This window comes from Hyla sarda, chromosome 2 (assembly GCF_029499605.1).
Source record: "Hyla sarda isolate aHylSar1 chromosome 2, aHylSar1.hap1, whole genome shotgun sequence".
Lineage (NCBI taxonomy): Eukaryota > Metazoa > Chordata > Amphibia > Anura > Hylidae > Hyla > Hyla sarda.
The window spans coordinates 43,962,742-43,980,466 of record NC_079190.1 but is presented as its reverse complement, the minus strand read 5'-3'; the positions used below and the strand labels follow the sequence as shown (position 1 = coordinate 43,980,466).

The 17,725-nt window shown below is 40.4% G+C and overlaps 1 protein-coding gene across 1 annotated transcript in view; it reads right to left on the bottom strand.

Annotated features, from left to right (window-relative positions):
* Nucleotides 1–4,829: 4,829 nt before the first annotated feature.
* The window catches only part of DDX10 (DEAD-box helicase 10), a 267,940-nt gene continuing 255,044 nt past the window's right edge, over nt 4,830–17,725 (bottom strand). The window contains exon 18 of the mRNA XM_056561668.1: nt 4,830–5,414. Coding sequence (XP_056417643.1) covers nt 5,222–5,414 — 193 coding nt within the window. The 3' untranslated portion in view covers nt 4,830–5,221. The remainder of the gene's footprint in view (nt 5,415–17,725) is intronic.

Below are 17,725 nucleotides of genomic sequence, written 5' to 3'. Positions count from 1 at the left end.
ATTAAAGAAAACTGCCTCCAAAAAAATCCCACCACTAGAGGTCCCCATACCTTCCGGGACACTGATGAGTCCCACAGAAGCTTGAGGGTGTCCAAGGGTCATGGACACGAGATGGCTAATTGACAAGGCTGCAGGAGGAACACAACCTGCAGCAACACTGCTGTAACACAGTTTTGCCATGTGCCTCAAGCTGTTGCAAAACAACATAGGGGATAATTGTATTATAAGTGATAGCCAGCATGGGTTTACTAAGGATAGAAGTTGTCAAACCAATCTAATTTGCTTTTATGAAGAGGTGAGTAGAAGCCTTGACAGAGGAATGGCTGTGGATATAGTGTTTCTGGATTTTGCTAAAGCATTTGATACTGTCCCTCATAGACGTCTGACAGGTAAGTTAAGGTCTTTGGGTTTGGAAATTTTAGTTTGTAACTGGATTGAACACTGGCTCATGGATCGTACCCAGAGAGTGGTGGTCAATGATTCGTACTCTGATTGGTCCCCGGTTATTAGTGGTGTACCCCAAGGTTCTGTACTGGGCCCGCTGTTGTTTAATTTATTTATCAATGATATAGAGGATGGTATTAACAGCTCTGTTTCTATCTTTGCAGATGACACCAAGCTTTGTAGCACGGTACAGTCTATAGAGGAGGTGTATAAGTTACAAGATGACTTGGATAGACTAAGTGTCTGGGCATCCACTTGGCAAATGAGGTTCAATGTGGATAAATGTAAAGTTATGCATCTGGGAACTAATAACCTGCATGCATCGTATGTCTTAGGGGGGGATTAAACTGGCAGAGTCACTGGTAGAGAAGGATCTGGGTGTACTTGTAGATCACAGACTACAGAATAGCATGCAATGTCAGGCTGCTGCTTCTAAAGCCGGCAGGATATTGTCATGTATCAAAAGAGGCATGGACTCGAGGGACAGGGACATAATACTCCCCCTTTATAAAGCATTGGTACGGCCTCACCTGGAATATGCTGTTCAGTTTTGGGCACCTGTCCATAAAAGGGACACTGCGGAGTTGGAAAGGGTGCAGAGACGCGCGACTAAACTAATATGGGGCATGGAACATCTTAGCTATGAGGAGCGATTAAAGGAGTTACAATTGTTTAGTCTTGAGAAGAGACGTTTAAGGGGGGATATGATAAACGTATATAAGTATATAAATGGCCCATACAAAAAATATGGAGAAAAACTGTTCCAGGTTAAACCCCCCCAAAGGACAAGGGGGCACTCCCTCCGTCTGGAGAAGAAAAAGTTTAGTCTAAAGGGGCGACACGCCTTCTTTACCGTGAGGACTGTGAATTTATGGAACGGTCTACCTCAGGAACAGCAGGAACAATTAACAGCTTTAAAACAGGGTTAGATACATTCCTGGAACAAAATAACATTAATGCTTATGAAGAAATATAAAATCTCATCCCTTCCCCAATATCGCGCCACACCCCTACCCCTTAATTCCCTGGTTGAACTTGATGGACATATGTCTTTTTTCGACCGTACTAACTATGTAACTATGTAACAACTCCAAGCATGCAAGGACAGTCAAAGGATGTCTGGGCATGCTGGGTGTTGTAGTTTTGCAAAATTTGTAGGCACACAGCTCAAGGAAACACTGCTGTAAAAAAAGCATTAGAGGACTGCCTACGGATGACACACACATGAATGACATAGGAAGATGTAAGTTATACACTCACCATATTGTCTTTGGTGGTAGAGTACAGGAAATCTCCAATAATCATTGTGTGTGTGCGTGTTTGTGTGTGCATAGCATAAAACCAAAGAGGAAACGGTTACAGAGCAGGGCTGCCATTCTCCTCCAAGAGCAGTGAGTAAGCAGAGTGAGGGAGGGGGAGGAGTCATCAGTGCAGGCAAGAGAAGGACACGCCCCCTCCATTTGAGACAAGTGAAAAGACATTGAGCAGCTGTAATATGCAATTTTTGTGTGAAATATGGGTAAAAGAGACATCAAAATGACGTGCTCAGGATGAGGTACTGAGTAACATAAAACAGTTTTTTTGTGTGGGATCTGACAGGCACACTAAGTGTCAAGCTATGGGAGGTGTCCTATTCTGACCTAAACAATACAGAAAAGCATACAATGTTTTATGTTTTTATTTATGTATTTTATTTTTTATAAAGAATCACAACTCTTTCTTCTGTATAATACACATTTTAAGATACCAGAGAACAGAAGTTATAAAAATAAACCAAACCAAACAATTCTTTATAGCAAACAGTCATGTCATAGGAGGTCAACAACAAAGGCCTCTGTTAAATAAAGAAAAATACTTCACATCTTATCATTGCTAGACCGAGGATAACAACGTGTAGGCTCTGCGGAGCTGATGTTTATATATCACAACCCACATAGTGTGATAGGTTAGTAAATCATCAAAAGGATAAATGACCCAAAAATATCTGTGGTTTTCATACAGCAGTGTTTCCCAACTAGGGTAACTCCAGCTGTTGCAAAACTACAACTCCCAGCATGCCCGGACAGCCGTCGGCTGTCCGGGCATGCTGGGAGTTGTAGTTTTGCAACAGCTGGAGGCACCCTGGTTGGGAAAGACTGTCATAGGGGGACGTTACTGATAGATCTTAGACCTTGGAAAAATATCCTTGAGTATATATATATATATATATATATATATATAGAATGTATTAGTGTCTGTAATGAGTCTGAATAAAGGATCAATTTTATTTACAACCACATTTCACATCATCTGCTTCGAAGAGGTTTGGTTACCTACTAGCATTGGATATGTACTGTCATGTCTGCCAAAATATAGTTTACAAGCCAATGGGTGACATTTAAAGGGGTTGATTTAAGACTTTTTTTCTTAAATCAACTGGTGGCAGAAAGTTAAACAGATTTGTAAATTACTTCTATAAAAACAAATCTTAATCCTTCCAGTACTTATTAGCAGCTGAATACTACAGAGGAAATTATTTTCTTTTTGTAACACAGAGCTCTCTGCTGACATCACGAGCACAGTGCTCTCTGTCCATTTTAAGAACTGTCCAGAGTAGGAGAAAATCCCCATAGCAAACATAGGCTGCTCTGGACAGTTCCTAAAACAGACAGAGATGTCAGCAGAGAGCACTGTGCTCATGATGTCAGCAGAGAGCTCTGTGTTCCAAAAAGAAAACCATTTCCTCTGTAGTATTCAGCAGCTAATAAGCACTGGAAGGATTAATTTTTTTTTTTTTTTATAGAAGTCATTTACAAATCTTAAACATAAACCAACCCCTCAAAGCTAGTATCAGAAAAACTGATACATAAATATAACTGGAAGGCAAACAAGGTGAGGACCAGCTCACCCCGCCCCAGACAGTAGAGCACGGATCCAGGTGCTGGACGGCACCAGCCAATGACAGGAAAATAAAGGAGATCGGATCCAGCTCAATGCAGGTAAAATCGGGTTTAATCCATAGGACAAGGAAGGAACAAGTAACGCGTTTCAAGCGCTTTAAGCGCTCTTAGTCATACATAAATATAACTGGTTATATAAATTAAAATAAATTAAAATAAGAACGATTATTATATGATGCAAATAGTATAAAATAGTATTAAATTTCATTAAAATACAAATATAAGCAAATGAAACCTCATAGCACCGATAACTAGCACTGTTTTCATAGAGAAGATTTCATAGTTATCGGTGTTTATTAAGTTGTGATATTATAACTCCCTTACACTACCTCTGCACAAGGTTTCATTTGCTTATATTTGTATTTCAATAACATTTTATACTATTTGCATCATATAATTGAAGCACGGTATTATTTTAATTTATTCAACCAGTTATATTTGTGTATCAGTTTTTCTGTTACTAGCTTTGAGGGGTTGGTTTATTTTTACTATATTACCCAACACCAGGTGTAGGTGTACAACCTCCTTACCTCAGCTAGTTAATTGTGAGCTGCACAACCCCTTTCTTTTTTTGCATAATTTACAAATCTGTTTAACTTTCTGGCACCAGTTGATTTAAAAAAAAAAAAAAAAAAATTATAAAAGTTTTCCACCAGAGTACCCCTTTAATGGGGATTTCCACTTTGGACAATTCCTATTTGTTAGAAAGATTCTCTGACCATAAGGAGACAACAAAGTGTTTGTTAGGACACACTGGTCAAGGGAAGAAGATGATGAACAAAAGGATTAACTCCTAATAGGGCAAACATGTCAATAGAGATGAGCGAATTTACAGTAAATTCGATTCGTCACGAACTTCTCGGCTCGGCAGTTGATGACTTATCCTGCGTAAATTAGTTCGGCTTTCAGGTGCTCCGGTGGGCTGGAAAAGGTGGATACAGTCCTAGGAAAGAGTCTCCTAGGACTGTACCCACCTTTTCCAGCCCACCGGAGCACCGGAAAGCTGAACTAATTTATGCAGGAAAAGTCAACAACCACCGAGCCAAGAAGTTCGTGACAAATCGAATTTACTGTAAGTTCGCTCATCTCTACATGTCAACATCATGGTGGGCATATATTATGTTATTTTTTACTGAATCTGTATATGGAGGTTTCTTTATAGACCTTTCCTGTACTTCCACTAATAAACTCTTGTTAAGAACATAATTCCAACATTCAAATAAAAAACCACAAATTTACTTGAAATACAGTATGAATTGATATAGTATATGATGTTAAAGAAGTACTCCGGTGGAAATTTTTTTTTTTAAATCAACTTGTGCCAGTAAGTTTAACAGATTTGGAAATTACTTCTATTTTAAAATCCTAATCCTTTCAGTACCTATTAGCAGCTGTATGCTACAGAGGAAATTCTATTCTTTTTTAAATTCTTTTTTTGTCTTGTCCACAGTGCTCTCTGCTGATACCTGATGCCCATATCAGGAACTGTCCAGAGCAGGAGAAAATCCCTATAGCAAACCTATGCTGTTCTCGACAGTTCCTGACACGGACAAAGGTGTCAGCAGAGAGCACTGTGGATAAGACAAAAGAAATTCAACAATAATATAATTTCCTCTGTAGCTGCTAATAAGTACTGGAAGGATAAATATTTTTAAATAGAAGTAATTTACAAATCTGTTTACTGGCACCAGTTTATTTAAAAAAATAAATAAAAGTTTTCCGCCGGAGTACCCCTTTAAGTATCGATTCAAGTCCCTGCCTTTTCAACATTTCAGAGTACTGTATTTCCTAATAGCCAAATGGATTTTGGGAAACATCAAAAGCGGGTGAGCACATAACTAGCTCTTGTTACTTAGGAGATGTAACACCAGTTCCTCATCCTCTGTAAGAGAAAGTCCTGTGTTTAGTGGCTCGAACGGTTCCCCTGAGCTCGGAGCCGTCTTCCTCTTTTTGGCGGCCACTGTTTTTTCTTCTTGGACCTTGGATTTGCCAGTGAAGGTTCTCTTCCTCGGTGGCTTCTCCTCGTGGTCACTTTAAAAATAAAAAGGAGATAGAATTAAAAATGTTCCTTGTCAAAGGGAATTAAATATGTGATTATCATGAATGGGAGTTTTCCGGTGGAAAACTTTTTTTTTTCTTTTAAATCAACTGATGCCAGAAAGTTAAACAGATTTATAAAGGACTTCTATTAAATCTTAATCCTTCCAGTACTTCTTAGCGGCTGTATACTACAGAGGAAATTATTTTCTTTTTGGATTTCTTTTCTGTCATGAGCACAGTGCTCTCTGCTGACACCTCTGTCCATGTCAGGAACTGTCCAGAGCAGGACAAAATCCCCATAGCAAACATACGCTGCTCTGGACAGTTCCTAGAATTAACAGAGGCGTCAGCAGAGAGCACTGTGGTTGTGACAGAAAAGAAATCCAAAAAGAAGATAATTTCCTCTGTAGTATACATCTGCTAATAAGTACTGGGAGGATTAAGAATCTTTAATAGAAGTAATTTACAAATCTGTTGAACTTTCTGGCACCAGTTGATTTAAAAAAAAAAAAAGTTTTCCACTTACTGTGTAAAGAGCTTTAGAAAAAAAGTTTCCATGAGAATACAGTGGTTCCCCAACTTAGGGCTGGGTTGACATCACGTTTTCTCCCATACGGGAGCGCATACGGCAGGGGGGAGCTAAAACCTCGCTCTCCCGTATGCCTTTCTATGCGCTCCCGTATGTCATTCATTTCAATGAGCCGGCCGGAGGGAAACGTTCAGTCGGCTAATTTTTGCGCCGTATGCGCTTTTACAACCGGACCTAAAACCGTGGTTGACCAGCGCAAAAATGAGCCGACGGGACCAAACATTTCACTCTGGCCGGCTCATTGAAATGAATCACATACGGGAGCGCATAGAAAGGCATACGAAAGCGCATAGAAAGGCATACGGGAGCGCATAGAAAGGCATACGGGAGCGCATAGAAAGGCATACGGGAGCGCATAGAAAGGCATACTATTACAAATATAACCGGTAAAAATGCGATTTTTGGTTTGCAAGATTTTAGTGGTCGCAGAGCTAGTTCTCTGCAGATACTGGAGGCAAGCACAGATTCCTGAAGTGAATGAAATAATAAACACGATACAACACTGTTATAAATGAGAGGAAATTATAGCGATTGGAAACAATCAGAGTATACCCTTTTATAAAAAATGGGAATTACGGAACACATTTAGGGGAGGAATAGGAAGTCAACAATAAAATAGGAAAGATCAGAAGAAGATCTAAAAAGAGAAAGTTAATGTACTAAGAAGAGAGAAGGATACAGAGGCGGCACCACGGAGTGGCAGATAGATATAATTGATGGGTGGAAGGGTATAATATAAGTGTATATAAGTATATGATGAATTTATGTACATGGAATATGCATGCTTATTTGTATATGATGAAAAAATCAATAAAAAGTAAAGAAAAGGAAAAAAAAAAAAAAAAGGCATACGGGAGCGCGAGGTTTTAGCTCCCCCCCTGCCGTATGCGCTCCCGTATGGGAGAAAACGTCATGTGAACCAACCCTTACAATGGCCTCAGATTACAATATTTTCCGTCTTTTCTGGATCATTGTAAATTGTAACCAGACTCACTCTCGTAAGGTAATAAAGATTGTGTGCACGACCACATCTTCTTTATTTAACACTCACATAAGTTACAAATAGGGAGGAGGGTGGATAGGGGAATATCACTGTGGTATCGTCCTCCACATTTGTAATTTATGTGAGTATTCTATAAAGAAAATACTAATAGGATGTGGTGAGTGCAGACAATCTTTACCTTTTGAGAGTGATTTATGCCTTTGCTGAACAGTCCGAGCACCATTATCCACTTCCACATGTGCAGAGATATCGTTCATCGCTACAACTGAAAGTTCATGTGTCTTTGCTAAGTTCTGTTTTGTCTTTGTTCTAATTGAAACCAGACCCCCCATACAATGCTACAGACAGTCCAGATCTGTTACATGTGTCAATGGCTGGAAGAACCGACCAATCAGAATGGGCAATTTACCGGTAAAACACCTGTATTACTGAAGTGCATGCACTGAATTCCTGTCTGGTAGCGCCCCCTACAGTACAGGGAGGTATTACATGTTCTGTACTCTTTACCTGGGCCATGGTTACCTGCTCCTTTGGACACCAGGTGAGGGCGGCTCCATGTTACTTTTTTAGGACACTGTGTACTGTACAGGACCCTGAAGAAGCTCCTGTCCTCTACATAGACAGTGATTTACAGCTCCCAGCAGATCTTTATTACTTTTATCTTTTATCTGTATTAGTTATCTACTTATTTTTCTTTAATCCTCACTTTTTCCTATCTTTGGATGATATTTTGGAACATCAGAACCAATTACCAGGTTTCCATAGAATTATGGTCTCAACATACAAAGGTTTCAACATACAATGGTCCTCCTGGAACCAATTAATATTATAACTTAAGGGACCGCTGTACAGTACAGACCACCATGGGGACTATATCTCATATTTTATGATGATACATTTAGGCTTGACCTATATGATATGAACATCGGTTCTTAATACAATATTCTTTATGTATCCTATTTACAATGGAAATTCTTCATTAAAGGGGTAATCCGCTGCTCAGCTTTTGGAACAAACTGTTCCGAACACTGGTGCTGGGAGCTCGTGACATCATAGCCCCGCCCTCTCATGCTAACATCACATCCTGCCCCCTCAATGCAAGTCACATCCAAACGCTGAGCAGCGGACTACCCCTTCAAGTCCATCTGCACCAGTCATGACCATTATTCTATAATATATATATATATATATATATATATATATATATATATATATGCTGCCAGCATACAAGTAAAATAATAAATTCTTCATTATTCTGCCTGCTTCCTCTAAGACTTTTTGTAGTGTGTATATATTTTTTTTTTTTTTTTCTTGCAAATTTGCTCTCCTCCCGAAGAAAATAATGCTATCCAAACCAGAGTCTCTTCCACCAGGACCAGTCAGTTTGAAGGAGACTTATTATTATTTTTATTTTTAACTATTATAATATTGCTTTCTTCCTTCTGTGGAAGAACCAATTTACATATTTTCTCATGAAACATTTCCTGAAAACCAGTCCCCATACACCAGTGAATTTCCTCAGGGAGTATAAGTACTCCTCTACGAGCATTACATGCAATTGTAAAGCAGTTGCAAGTTTCTTACAATTTTGCATGGCACAAGTATGTATAAGAACTATATCAGCTTAAAATGAAGTTTTAGCCTCACACAGTTACTACTGATGTTGTCCCGATTGCCTCACAATGTTAGAAATCCTCACAGATCCAGGCAGTCGGCGTATAGTGTTGGCAAGTAACATGTGCAATGTAGATATAATCAAATCAGGAGTCTAAGATTTACTACATCACATACGATTTTGCCCCTTGGACAGAAGGTTCTGGTGTTTATTTCCCCTTTGCTTTCCATGACCCATTGGTCAATACATCCTCCATTAAAAGGGAATTCCGGCTTTATACATCTTATCTTTTGGATAGGGGATAAGATGTATAATAATTGCTGTGGACCCCCGCGATCTAGGTGCAGTCCCCGGCATTGTGGCGTTGGTGGATGGAGCAAGACATGATGTTCCAGATGTGCCGAACTGGATTCAGGTCTGGCGAACGGGTGGGCCAGTCCATAGCATCAATGCCTTCCTCTTGCAGGAACTGCTGACACACTCCAGCCACATGAAGTCTAGCATTGTCTTGCATTAGGAGGAACCCAGGGCCAACCGCACCTACATATGGTCTCACAAGTGGTCTGAGGATCTCATCTCGGTACCTAATGACAGTCAGGCTACCTCTGGTAAGCACATGGAGGGCTGTGCGGCCCCCAAAGAAATGCCACCATTACTAAGCCATCGCCAAACGGGTCATGCTGGAGGATGTTGCAGGCAGCAGAACGTTCTCCACCGCGTCTCCAGACTGTCATGACTGTCACATGTGCTCAGTGTGAACCTGCTTTCATCTGTGAAGAGCACAGGGCGCCAGAGGCGAATTTGCCAATCTTGGTGTTCTCTGGCAAATGCCAAACGTCCTGCACAGTGTTGGGCTGTAAGCACAATCCCCACCTGTAGACGTCGGGCCCTCATACCACCCTCATGGAGTCTGTTTCTGACCGTTCGAGTGGACACATGAACATTTGTAGCCTGCTGGAGGTCATTTTGCAGGGCTCTGGCAGTTCTCCTCCTTGCACAAAGGCGGAGGAAGCGGTCCTGCTGCTGGGTTGTTGCCCTCCTACGGCCTCCTGGTAGCACCCCTATGATCTGGACACTACGCTGACAGACACAGCAAACCTTCTTGCCACAGCTCGCATTGATGTGCCATCCTGGATGAGCTGCACTACCCGAGCTACTTGTGTGGGTTGTAGACTACGTCTCATGCTACCACTAGAGTGAAAGCACGGCCAGCATTAAAAAAGTGACCAAAACATCAGCCAGGAAGCATAGGAACTGAGAAGTGGTCTGTGGTCACCACCTGCAGAACTACTCCTTTATTAGGGGTGTCTGGCTAATTGCCTATAATTTCCACCTGTTGTCTGTTCCATTTGCACAACAGCGTGAGAAATTGATTGTCGATCAGTGTTGCTTCCTGAGTGGACAGTGTGATTTCACAGAAGTGTCATTGACTTGGAGTTACATTGTGTTGTTTAAGTGTTCCCTTTATTTTTTTGAGCATTGTACATTATGGGTCATACAAAAGCCTGAAAGGTACGTATGCTAGAAAATCTGCCCTGATACGTTTAAATATGTCTGTAACTCCCCTTTTTGACAGGAGGTATTTTGATTTAAATTGTATATGGATCCAACATGTCACCCAGTCAGAGGCTATATGCCCAGCAAGAGGTGAGTGTTATGAGTGTTAGGCTCAGAATGTGTGTCAGGGTCCCATCCGAAATGAGGCCACCTCCGCGTGGTGGATGATGGGGGGTGGACGACGACACGTTTTGATCAAAAAGTGCGCTAAGAGCCTCCATTTTTTGACCAAGTGTGCTGCTGCATTCTTCTTTTTGGTATATGTTGTCTGTAACTACTTAACCCCTTCAAAGTAAATTTTAACTAACTGATATTATACTCAATGTATTTTTTTTTAGATATGCCATATTCATATACAGAGTTAAATGATTCATAGAAAATGCTAAAACTTTGGAATAATTACATGTGTTAGTTTATGTAAACTTTTAGACTTGGGAGTTAGTGACACATAAAATATAAATTGCGCGTCTGCAAGCACGTACCACCAGGGCCTGTTATATGACACGGTTCACCAGGTAAAAACATTATCAATTTAAGGAGACCGGCAAAGTCGTCCAATTATGAACGCAGGGGTAATAACCAAAAATAGAACTAAGTCAATTTACGGTATATCTTTCCCTGAAAAAACTTGGAGACATTAAAGACGCAGTAACGATAAAAGAAAGAAACAACTGGTGTTACACGTCCGACATATTTGTCTCCTGTTAATCCTATTTGTAACTTATAAGCAGCCGCCACTCTCTGCAAATGTCAATTAGCCTGGAACGTCCTCTAATGATTCATTTCCTATTAAGTGGCTACACGCAGAGTCATATACAAATAAGTCAAAGAATCACTAGAGGTTCAATTCCCAGAATGCATATCATGAAGCAATCTGCGCTAATATACAGGAAGACAATTACTTTGACTGATCTATTCGGCTCTGTCCACCTTTACAGCTACAGGGGAAAGGAAAGGTTTCAGATCTTCGTGTAATGAGCTCATTGCTAGTAACAGATGCGCTTCACGGTAATGAACTGCAATGACAAATAAGACGCTATGCAACTCTACGGATACGGCGGTTATACAAAAATATACATTAATCTTAAAGGGGTATTCCAGTACAAAGTAGACGTGTTTCTGAATAAACATACAAAATGGTCAAACTCCCTTACCTTGGTCCCATGCAGCTCTTTCAATCCCCTGCTGGTCACCACTTGTTGCTACTTCCAATGTGAGCCATCGGAGCAGGACTTGCTCACTAAACTAATCACTGGCCAAGGGTTGTCCTGTCTTAGACAGTGATTGGCTGAGTGGGCAGGTCTTGCGGAGAAGAAGTAGAAACAAGCGGTGAACAGCTTTGGATCATAAGACGTTGGAATGGGAGCTGCGGGTAACTGTGGTAGGTAAGTAAGGCTTGTTTTTATTTTGACCCCTTCCTTGGCCAAATATCAAACTTTGACTGACAACTCATGGTAAAGGATTTGGTTGAGGATATGAAGACTGTTCCTCCATACCGGAGAGGGAAAGAAAAGAAAGATGATGAAGTGTAATATTAACAAACACAGATGTAGCAAATTTGATATGACTCTGGATTTCTTCTACAAAAAAATGCCACACCTGCCAACAGGTTGTGTGAAGGGGCGGTGCATGGATTTTCATCTACACAGGCGAAGGTGCAAGGGGCGCCTCTCATCTGGATCCCCTGCCAGCAGCGATTCAGATTTTTCTGCCCCTTCACCACTAGTTCCCTAAGACAGCTGCCTAAGATGCCTTATGGTAGTGCCGACCCTGGTTGTGTGTGGTACTGCAGGTCAGCATGACTCATTCCAAAGGGGTGAAATTGCAATGTCAGACAATCAATGCATGGCAATATTTCTGGAAAAAAGCAGCAATGCATTTCTAATTCTGGACAGTCCCTTTAACAACGAGTGACCATGATACATTAAAAATAGAAATGTTGAGAATTAGAAAAGTATTTTTTTTCATCAGTACTGCCACTTAGGAAATTTCTGATATTGCAGTTCTGTGTCTTGAAAGTTAAGAGTCAATCGTTTCCAAGGGCTTTGTCTGGCACTTCAGCTAAGCTTATAAAAATGCATGCTCAGATAAGCCCCATATACAAGATTGCCACCGACAGGTCTCATCAAAATCAGCAGGTTTTGACTAAATTTAAACACGTATTCTGGCACCGTAACATTTTTTTGAAGCTGGACTGGGGTTCACTAAAAAGAAAAACCAAACCATACTCTCCCATTCTGATACTCTGCAGCTACCAGTCGCCGATGATTCCTTCTTCCTGTGACACATCATTCCCGCAGGAAAATGCCCATGCAGTTGATCACTGGAAGGGTCGGGTTAAGTGAGCATTATCTGTGTGGATGATGGGTCACAGGTAGAAGGAAGCGTCAGGGGACCAGGAGCCATCAGACCGGGAGCAGTGCGGAATCGGAGCTTTCCAGAATGTAAACTTAAAAAAAAAGATACAAAATGGAAAATCCCTTAATGAGACTAAACACAACAATGTTGTCCTGCATTTTCCCATGGTGGATAGTGATAGACTGATTCCTGGAGATATTATGGCTGCACCATAGAGCCCATCCCCACAGAAGATCAACTAACACGACTTTAGATCTTTGGCCACTAGAACTTTCTGCCCTTTATAACAGAGAAGTGAACAGCTGAGCGACATAAACAGGAAATCTAATATGTTGATAATTTCTAATTTTGCAAGCTGTTTTCGGAGCTCATCATTTTATATCTAAATTGTATTATGTTAGAAGAACGTTCTATTTTTTACTCGCTCCAGCCTTTCATTTCGACATGCTGGGTTTTAATTAAGAAGTGTTAGAATCTTGTTTTATTCCATTGCTCCAGATGTCTCCTCATTCCAAGCTGTGTTATTTTACTTTAATGAATTAAAACCAATAAAACATGGAGGTGTTAACTAGACTGGGTAAGGATGCCAGAAGTGGCAGGAAAAAAACGTACATATGAAAGCCAGAAAGCGCTGCCATATAAAACCTTCTATGCTGTAATATCCCAAAAAATTTCAAAAACTATCATAAAGTGAGGCTTTCAAACAAACAATACCTAGTGAAGGAGCTTTTGCTTACTAGACTTATTCAAGTATAATTATTTTTTAGATATTTTGCTGGAGATGGTATTAAACAAATACATTTCTGATCATGGGGTACGACCACTGGAACCAGCCGCGATCTTTAAAATAGGGCCTTACCCTACCCTCTGAGAACTCTGGCACCCACCTACCGAGAAACTGGTTTCTGCAGTGATGGCCCTTTCGGCTAATCACCGACTTGGCTCCCTCATCACGTAGCAGCTGCTACTTTGTTACTTTACTGTTAATCCAGGCACAACAGCACTAGGCTGTACCTAGAACCCATTACCACAATCATGCTCATTATTTATGGGCCTTTTTGGGGCAGAATCCACCCATTACACATTAAAAACGCAAATCCCTATTACACAGGGCAATTATTGGCCAGGCAGTCGATATCGCCTGAGTAATATGCTGCACATCCCCCCATGTAATAGGAAGTTGTTGTTCGTGCCACCCTGCCCGCACAATAAAGAGATGTGTAATTGGCTCCTAAAATGAGTGCCAGTCTACTTGATTGGCGCTCACATCAGGCAGTAGTCTCTCTGTCTAATACAGCCCTTATCCTAAGAATACACAATTTATTATTTTATCAGCCTTCACTGGGCCACTTATTTGTTTCAATTAATTTCAGATACCCAGACTGTTAAGGGGTCTTGACCCTTTGTGAAGTTACTTGCTTGTTTTTCTTTTTCGCTTTGGATTTGTATTTATGCAAATCTCTTAATAAAAATCACCGTTTAAGAAAAAAAAAATTTCTATTGTACTCTTGTATGTTTACAAATCTTTAAAATCCTACAAATCCGCTTCTCATTCTAGAGGAGAGGTCGTCCACTCCAGAGAGGAGCGCTATGTATCTTCAGTCATCCCCTTAGTGCTCCCGTTGTCCTACAAGCATATTTTTCTTTACACCGTATATAAACTTTGGCTGTTTCCATCATTATTTATTATAAGAACACTCGCCTCCGGTTTATTTCTAAACCAATTTTGGGTTCTTTTTCACTATTTTAACTGTTCAGCTCCAAGGCAATAAAAGAAAATCAAGCATGTAATCTTTCATCCCAAATGTGCTGTGGTGTGCGCTCCGATACAGTAGATCAGACCCTGCACAAGGTATTATATCACTAGCTTCTGGACATGTAAAACACACATTCCACTGCACTTAGCTGGGCGTTATAAGGTAGACACCTGCCCTGGGTGGTAATTCAAGAGAAATGTTATAAAAAAGTATATTTATATTTGAAGGGTGCTTTGACTATATTCTAATCATAAAGTGTCCCCCTTTTGGAACCCATTATCTGTAGGTAAATTGTGGAGCAAGCATTCAATTTACCTGCAGCACCACCACAGGAGGAATGAAGAATTACAAAGCATCTATTCAAATCAATGGGTTTACTGTGTAATGCAGGACAGGACAGGACCTCCAGAGCAAGAGACCCTCTTTGTAACAACTTTAAACTCTGACCAAACATGTGCATCATCGAAGTCAACATTCTCTAAACGAGTACAAGAAAACAGGTTTTCTAAACTGGACAACACTCTATAAAGTAAATGCAGACAACATAAAAGGATGTTAGTCTGAGCAAACAAAGCTTATACCTTGTATAAAGAAAAGTGACGCAATATTTTACTTACTTTGTGTATTAAAGGGGTTCTTCATTTAAAAATAAAAATAATACATTGTAAGGCCCCAAAGGCATCCAAAAACAAACTGCTATTTGCCTCCCCCTCCATTCCCGTGCTGATCCTCTGTCCTGCCTCTGGTCGGCGCTGGGCTGTGATGCCAGGGGTAGGGAGCATGACTGCCAAGGCTGCTGTAATCACCTGATGCCCGCTGCTGAAATAACACTGAAGTTCCCACCGAAAGCAGAACAGGGGATCAGTGCTGGAACAGATGGAGAGGTATGTACGAGTTTGTTATTTCAGTGCATTTGGGGGCCTTTTATTTTTTATTTTTTTTTGTGATGAAGATGGATAACCTTATTGACTGCAAGAATTAAACTCAAATCAACCTTCACGATTTACTTTCGGATGAAGAAACAAGTCCTGGTCATGTGAATCGCACAGGTGCATGGCTCGCTACAGTAGACTTATCAAAGCTCTACTTTTCCACTGCAATAATTTTGTAGCTCTAAGGCAATAAGAGAAAGTCAAGCATGTAATCTTCCATCCCAAACGTGCTGAAGTGCGCTCTCTTATACAGTCCATCAAAAAACGCTTAAGGTGGTGTATCACGATTTTCATGCATAACACAAACTGCACTGCAGTTACCCAGGACTTAGAATATTGTCCTTGTTTTGTATTACAATCATCAGTGAATATTTTATTCCCATCAAACCATGAACCGCATGAAACAGGGTCCAAGAACACTATGAGTAACTCAAACTCAGAACCGCCGGGACACCGGAAAGTATTCACTGCAGCTGCTCTCTCTCCCTGCAGTACTGAGTGACGCTTTTCTCCCTATAGACAGATGGAGATATACATACATAGGAAGAGATGCATCACTAAGGGCCAGTAGGGTGAAGAGCAGCCGTTTTGAACTGACCCAATGACTAGTTAACAGGGTCCCAGTGTTTTTTGTTTTTGTTTTTTTTTAAACTATGATTTCTCTGAAATGCCTGAGCATTTCATAGTACATCACAGTATCTCTGGTTCCTTCTAAAAATTATATATTGGTGAAACAGAATGCTGTATCTAACACATTTGTCAAAAAGAGGCAAGTTTACGAATGTATTTCTGCCTAGAAAAAATGTGCAGAAATTTGCTGCTTTTTGGTGCATAAAGACACATTTTCACCACATTATGTGCTCTTAGGCACTCAGCAATGGGGCGCAGTTTAGAAGGCAAATCTACCACTTCTCGTCACAGACAACAGCCAAAACTTTGTGGTAGTCTAACCTTTATCGGTAAAGTGGTACAGTGGCTCATGCGGTATGGCTTGGCTTGCTGCAGGCCCTGCAGCCTCATCCAATGACTAGCTGAGATGGGACACTGCTGCGGCCAGTGAATGGCTGAGCTGGCAGGTCCTACAGCAAGCCGCTTGTATCGAAAGAGCCAGAAGGGATCTGTGGGGTAGTGTGGCTACATAACTCCTTTAAGCATTATATAGGGATTACTAAATATAGGGAGTGAGGCATGTCAGGCTGTGGCACTTCAGCAGCTTGGCTCCGCCTCCCTGACACTTGGCTAACAAAACAAAAGAAAGGAGATTTTATAAGTTTGGAAATGACCATCAGCTTCAGGAAAGCTACTGTTTTCTTTTACACCCTAACAGTTATCCGGTCATGTCTGCTGTTCTTAGTAGCTAATACAGCTAGGATCATGGAAACAGAAAATGTATAGTATATGAGTTCTACTACTACTGAAATAAGGGGCACTAATGGTCAGACCATAAAGAGAATTACTGTCTAATGACCCATGAACGGAAAAAAAAGTAAGTAAATATTAAAACTTAACTTTTAATTATTGTCTAATAAAATAGACAACTGAAAGTGACAACAAAAATACTCACAAAACAGTGTATTAAAATAAGAGGGCCCTAATGTATCCTCGTCTAGATAAAGGCTCACCTACCTGATACACAGGTAGAGCTGAGAGAATACATATATGATTAGATATGCTCCAATATAACTTATTATATTTTATTGATTTAAAATCTCTGCATACACTGCTCTTAGGAGTCCAGTGGGTGGTCCTAATCAATGATTGAAAGTTAAGTGGAACAGGAACTCCCAATTGACATCTAAGCCCAGAATGAGCAGAGATTTAAAATTATATATCAATCTTCTCAGTGTCCTGATTTACAAAATGATGCCAGCAGATTGTACTGAATTTAAAAAAGGACAGGTTTCCTTTAAAGTATTTTACACATGGCAGATGTTCCAGTCATGATAAGGTTAACCGGGCACGGTGTTCCATATACCAGGTTATTCGGAATGAATAATTAGCTGGCTTGTATAAAAACATCTGCCAAATATTTTTTTAGGCTAAAACTAGAGGCAACTCCAAAATATTGGCATTTGGATCAAACATACTGTGCCACAATCTTATTTTCGGATAATAAATTTTAATTTACAAGGCCAAGGCAAAGATCCTAATGAAGATTAATTACTGCAGTGTCTTTCATAAAGCTCAGTGCAGCTTCTTCCTAAGTTACTGTCAAAACCCTAATGAAAATATATTGTGTTGTTAAAGTCTCTCTACGGCCATTGTCTGGCCTCAAAAATTACCCCCCAAAAATGTAATAGAGTGAAGAAAAAAACCTGGGCTGCAAAGGAAACTATTTTACATAGTTCATAAGGTTGAAAAAAGACCACAGTCCATCAAGTTCAACCTATAACCCTGATGAAAAACAGATGTAAAATATGTAAGTAGGTAATAAAGTTGCATAAAGAGTCAATATAAAATGACCTACCCAGCATGCAGACATAGGGCAGAT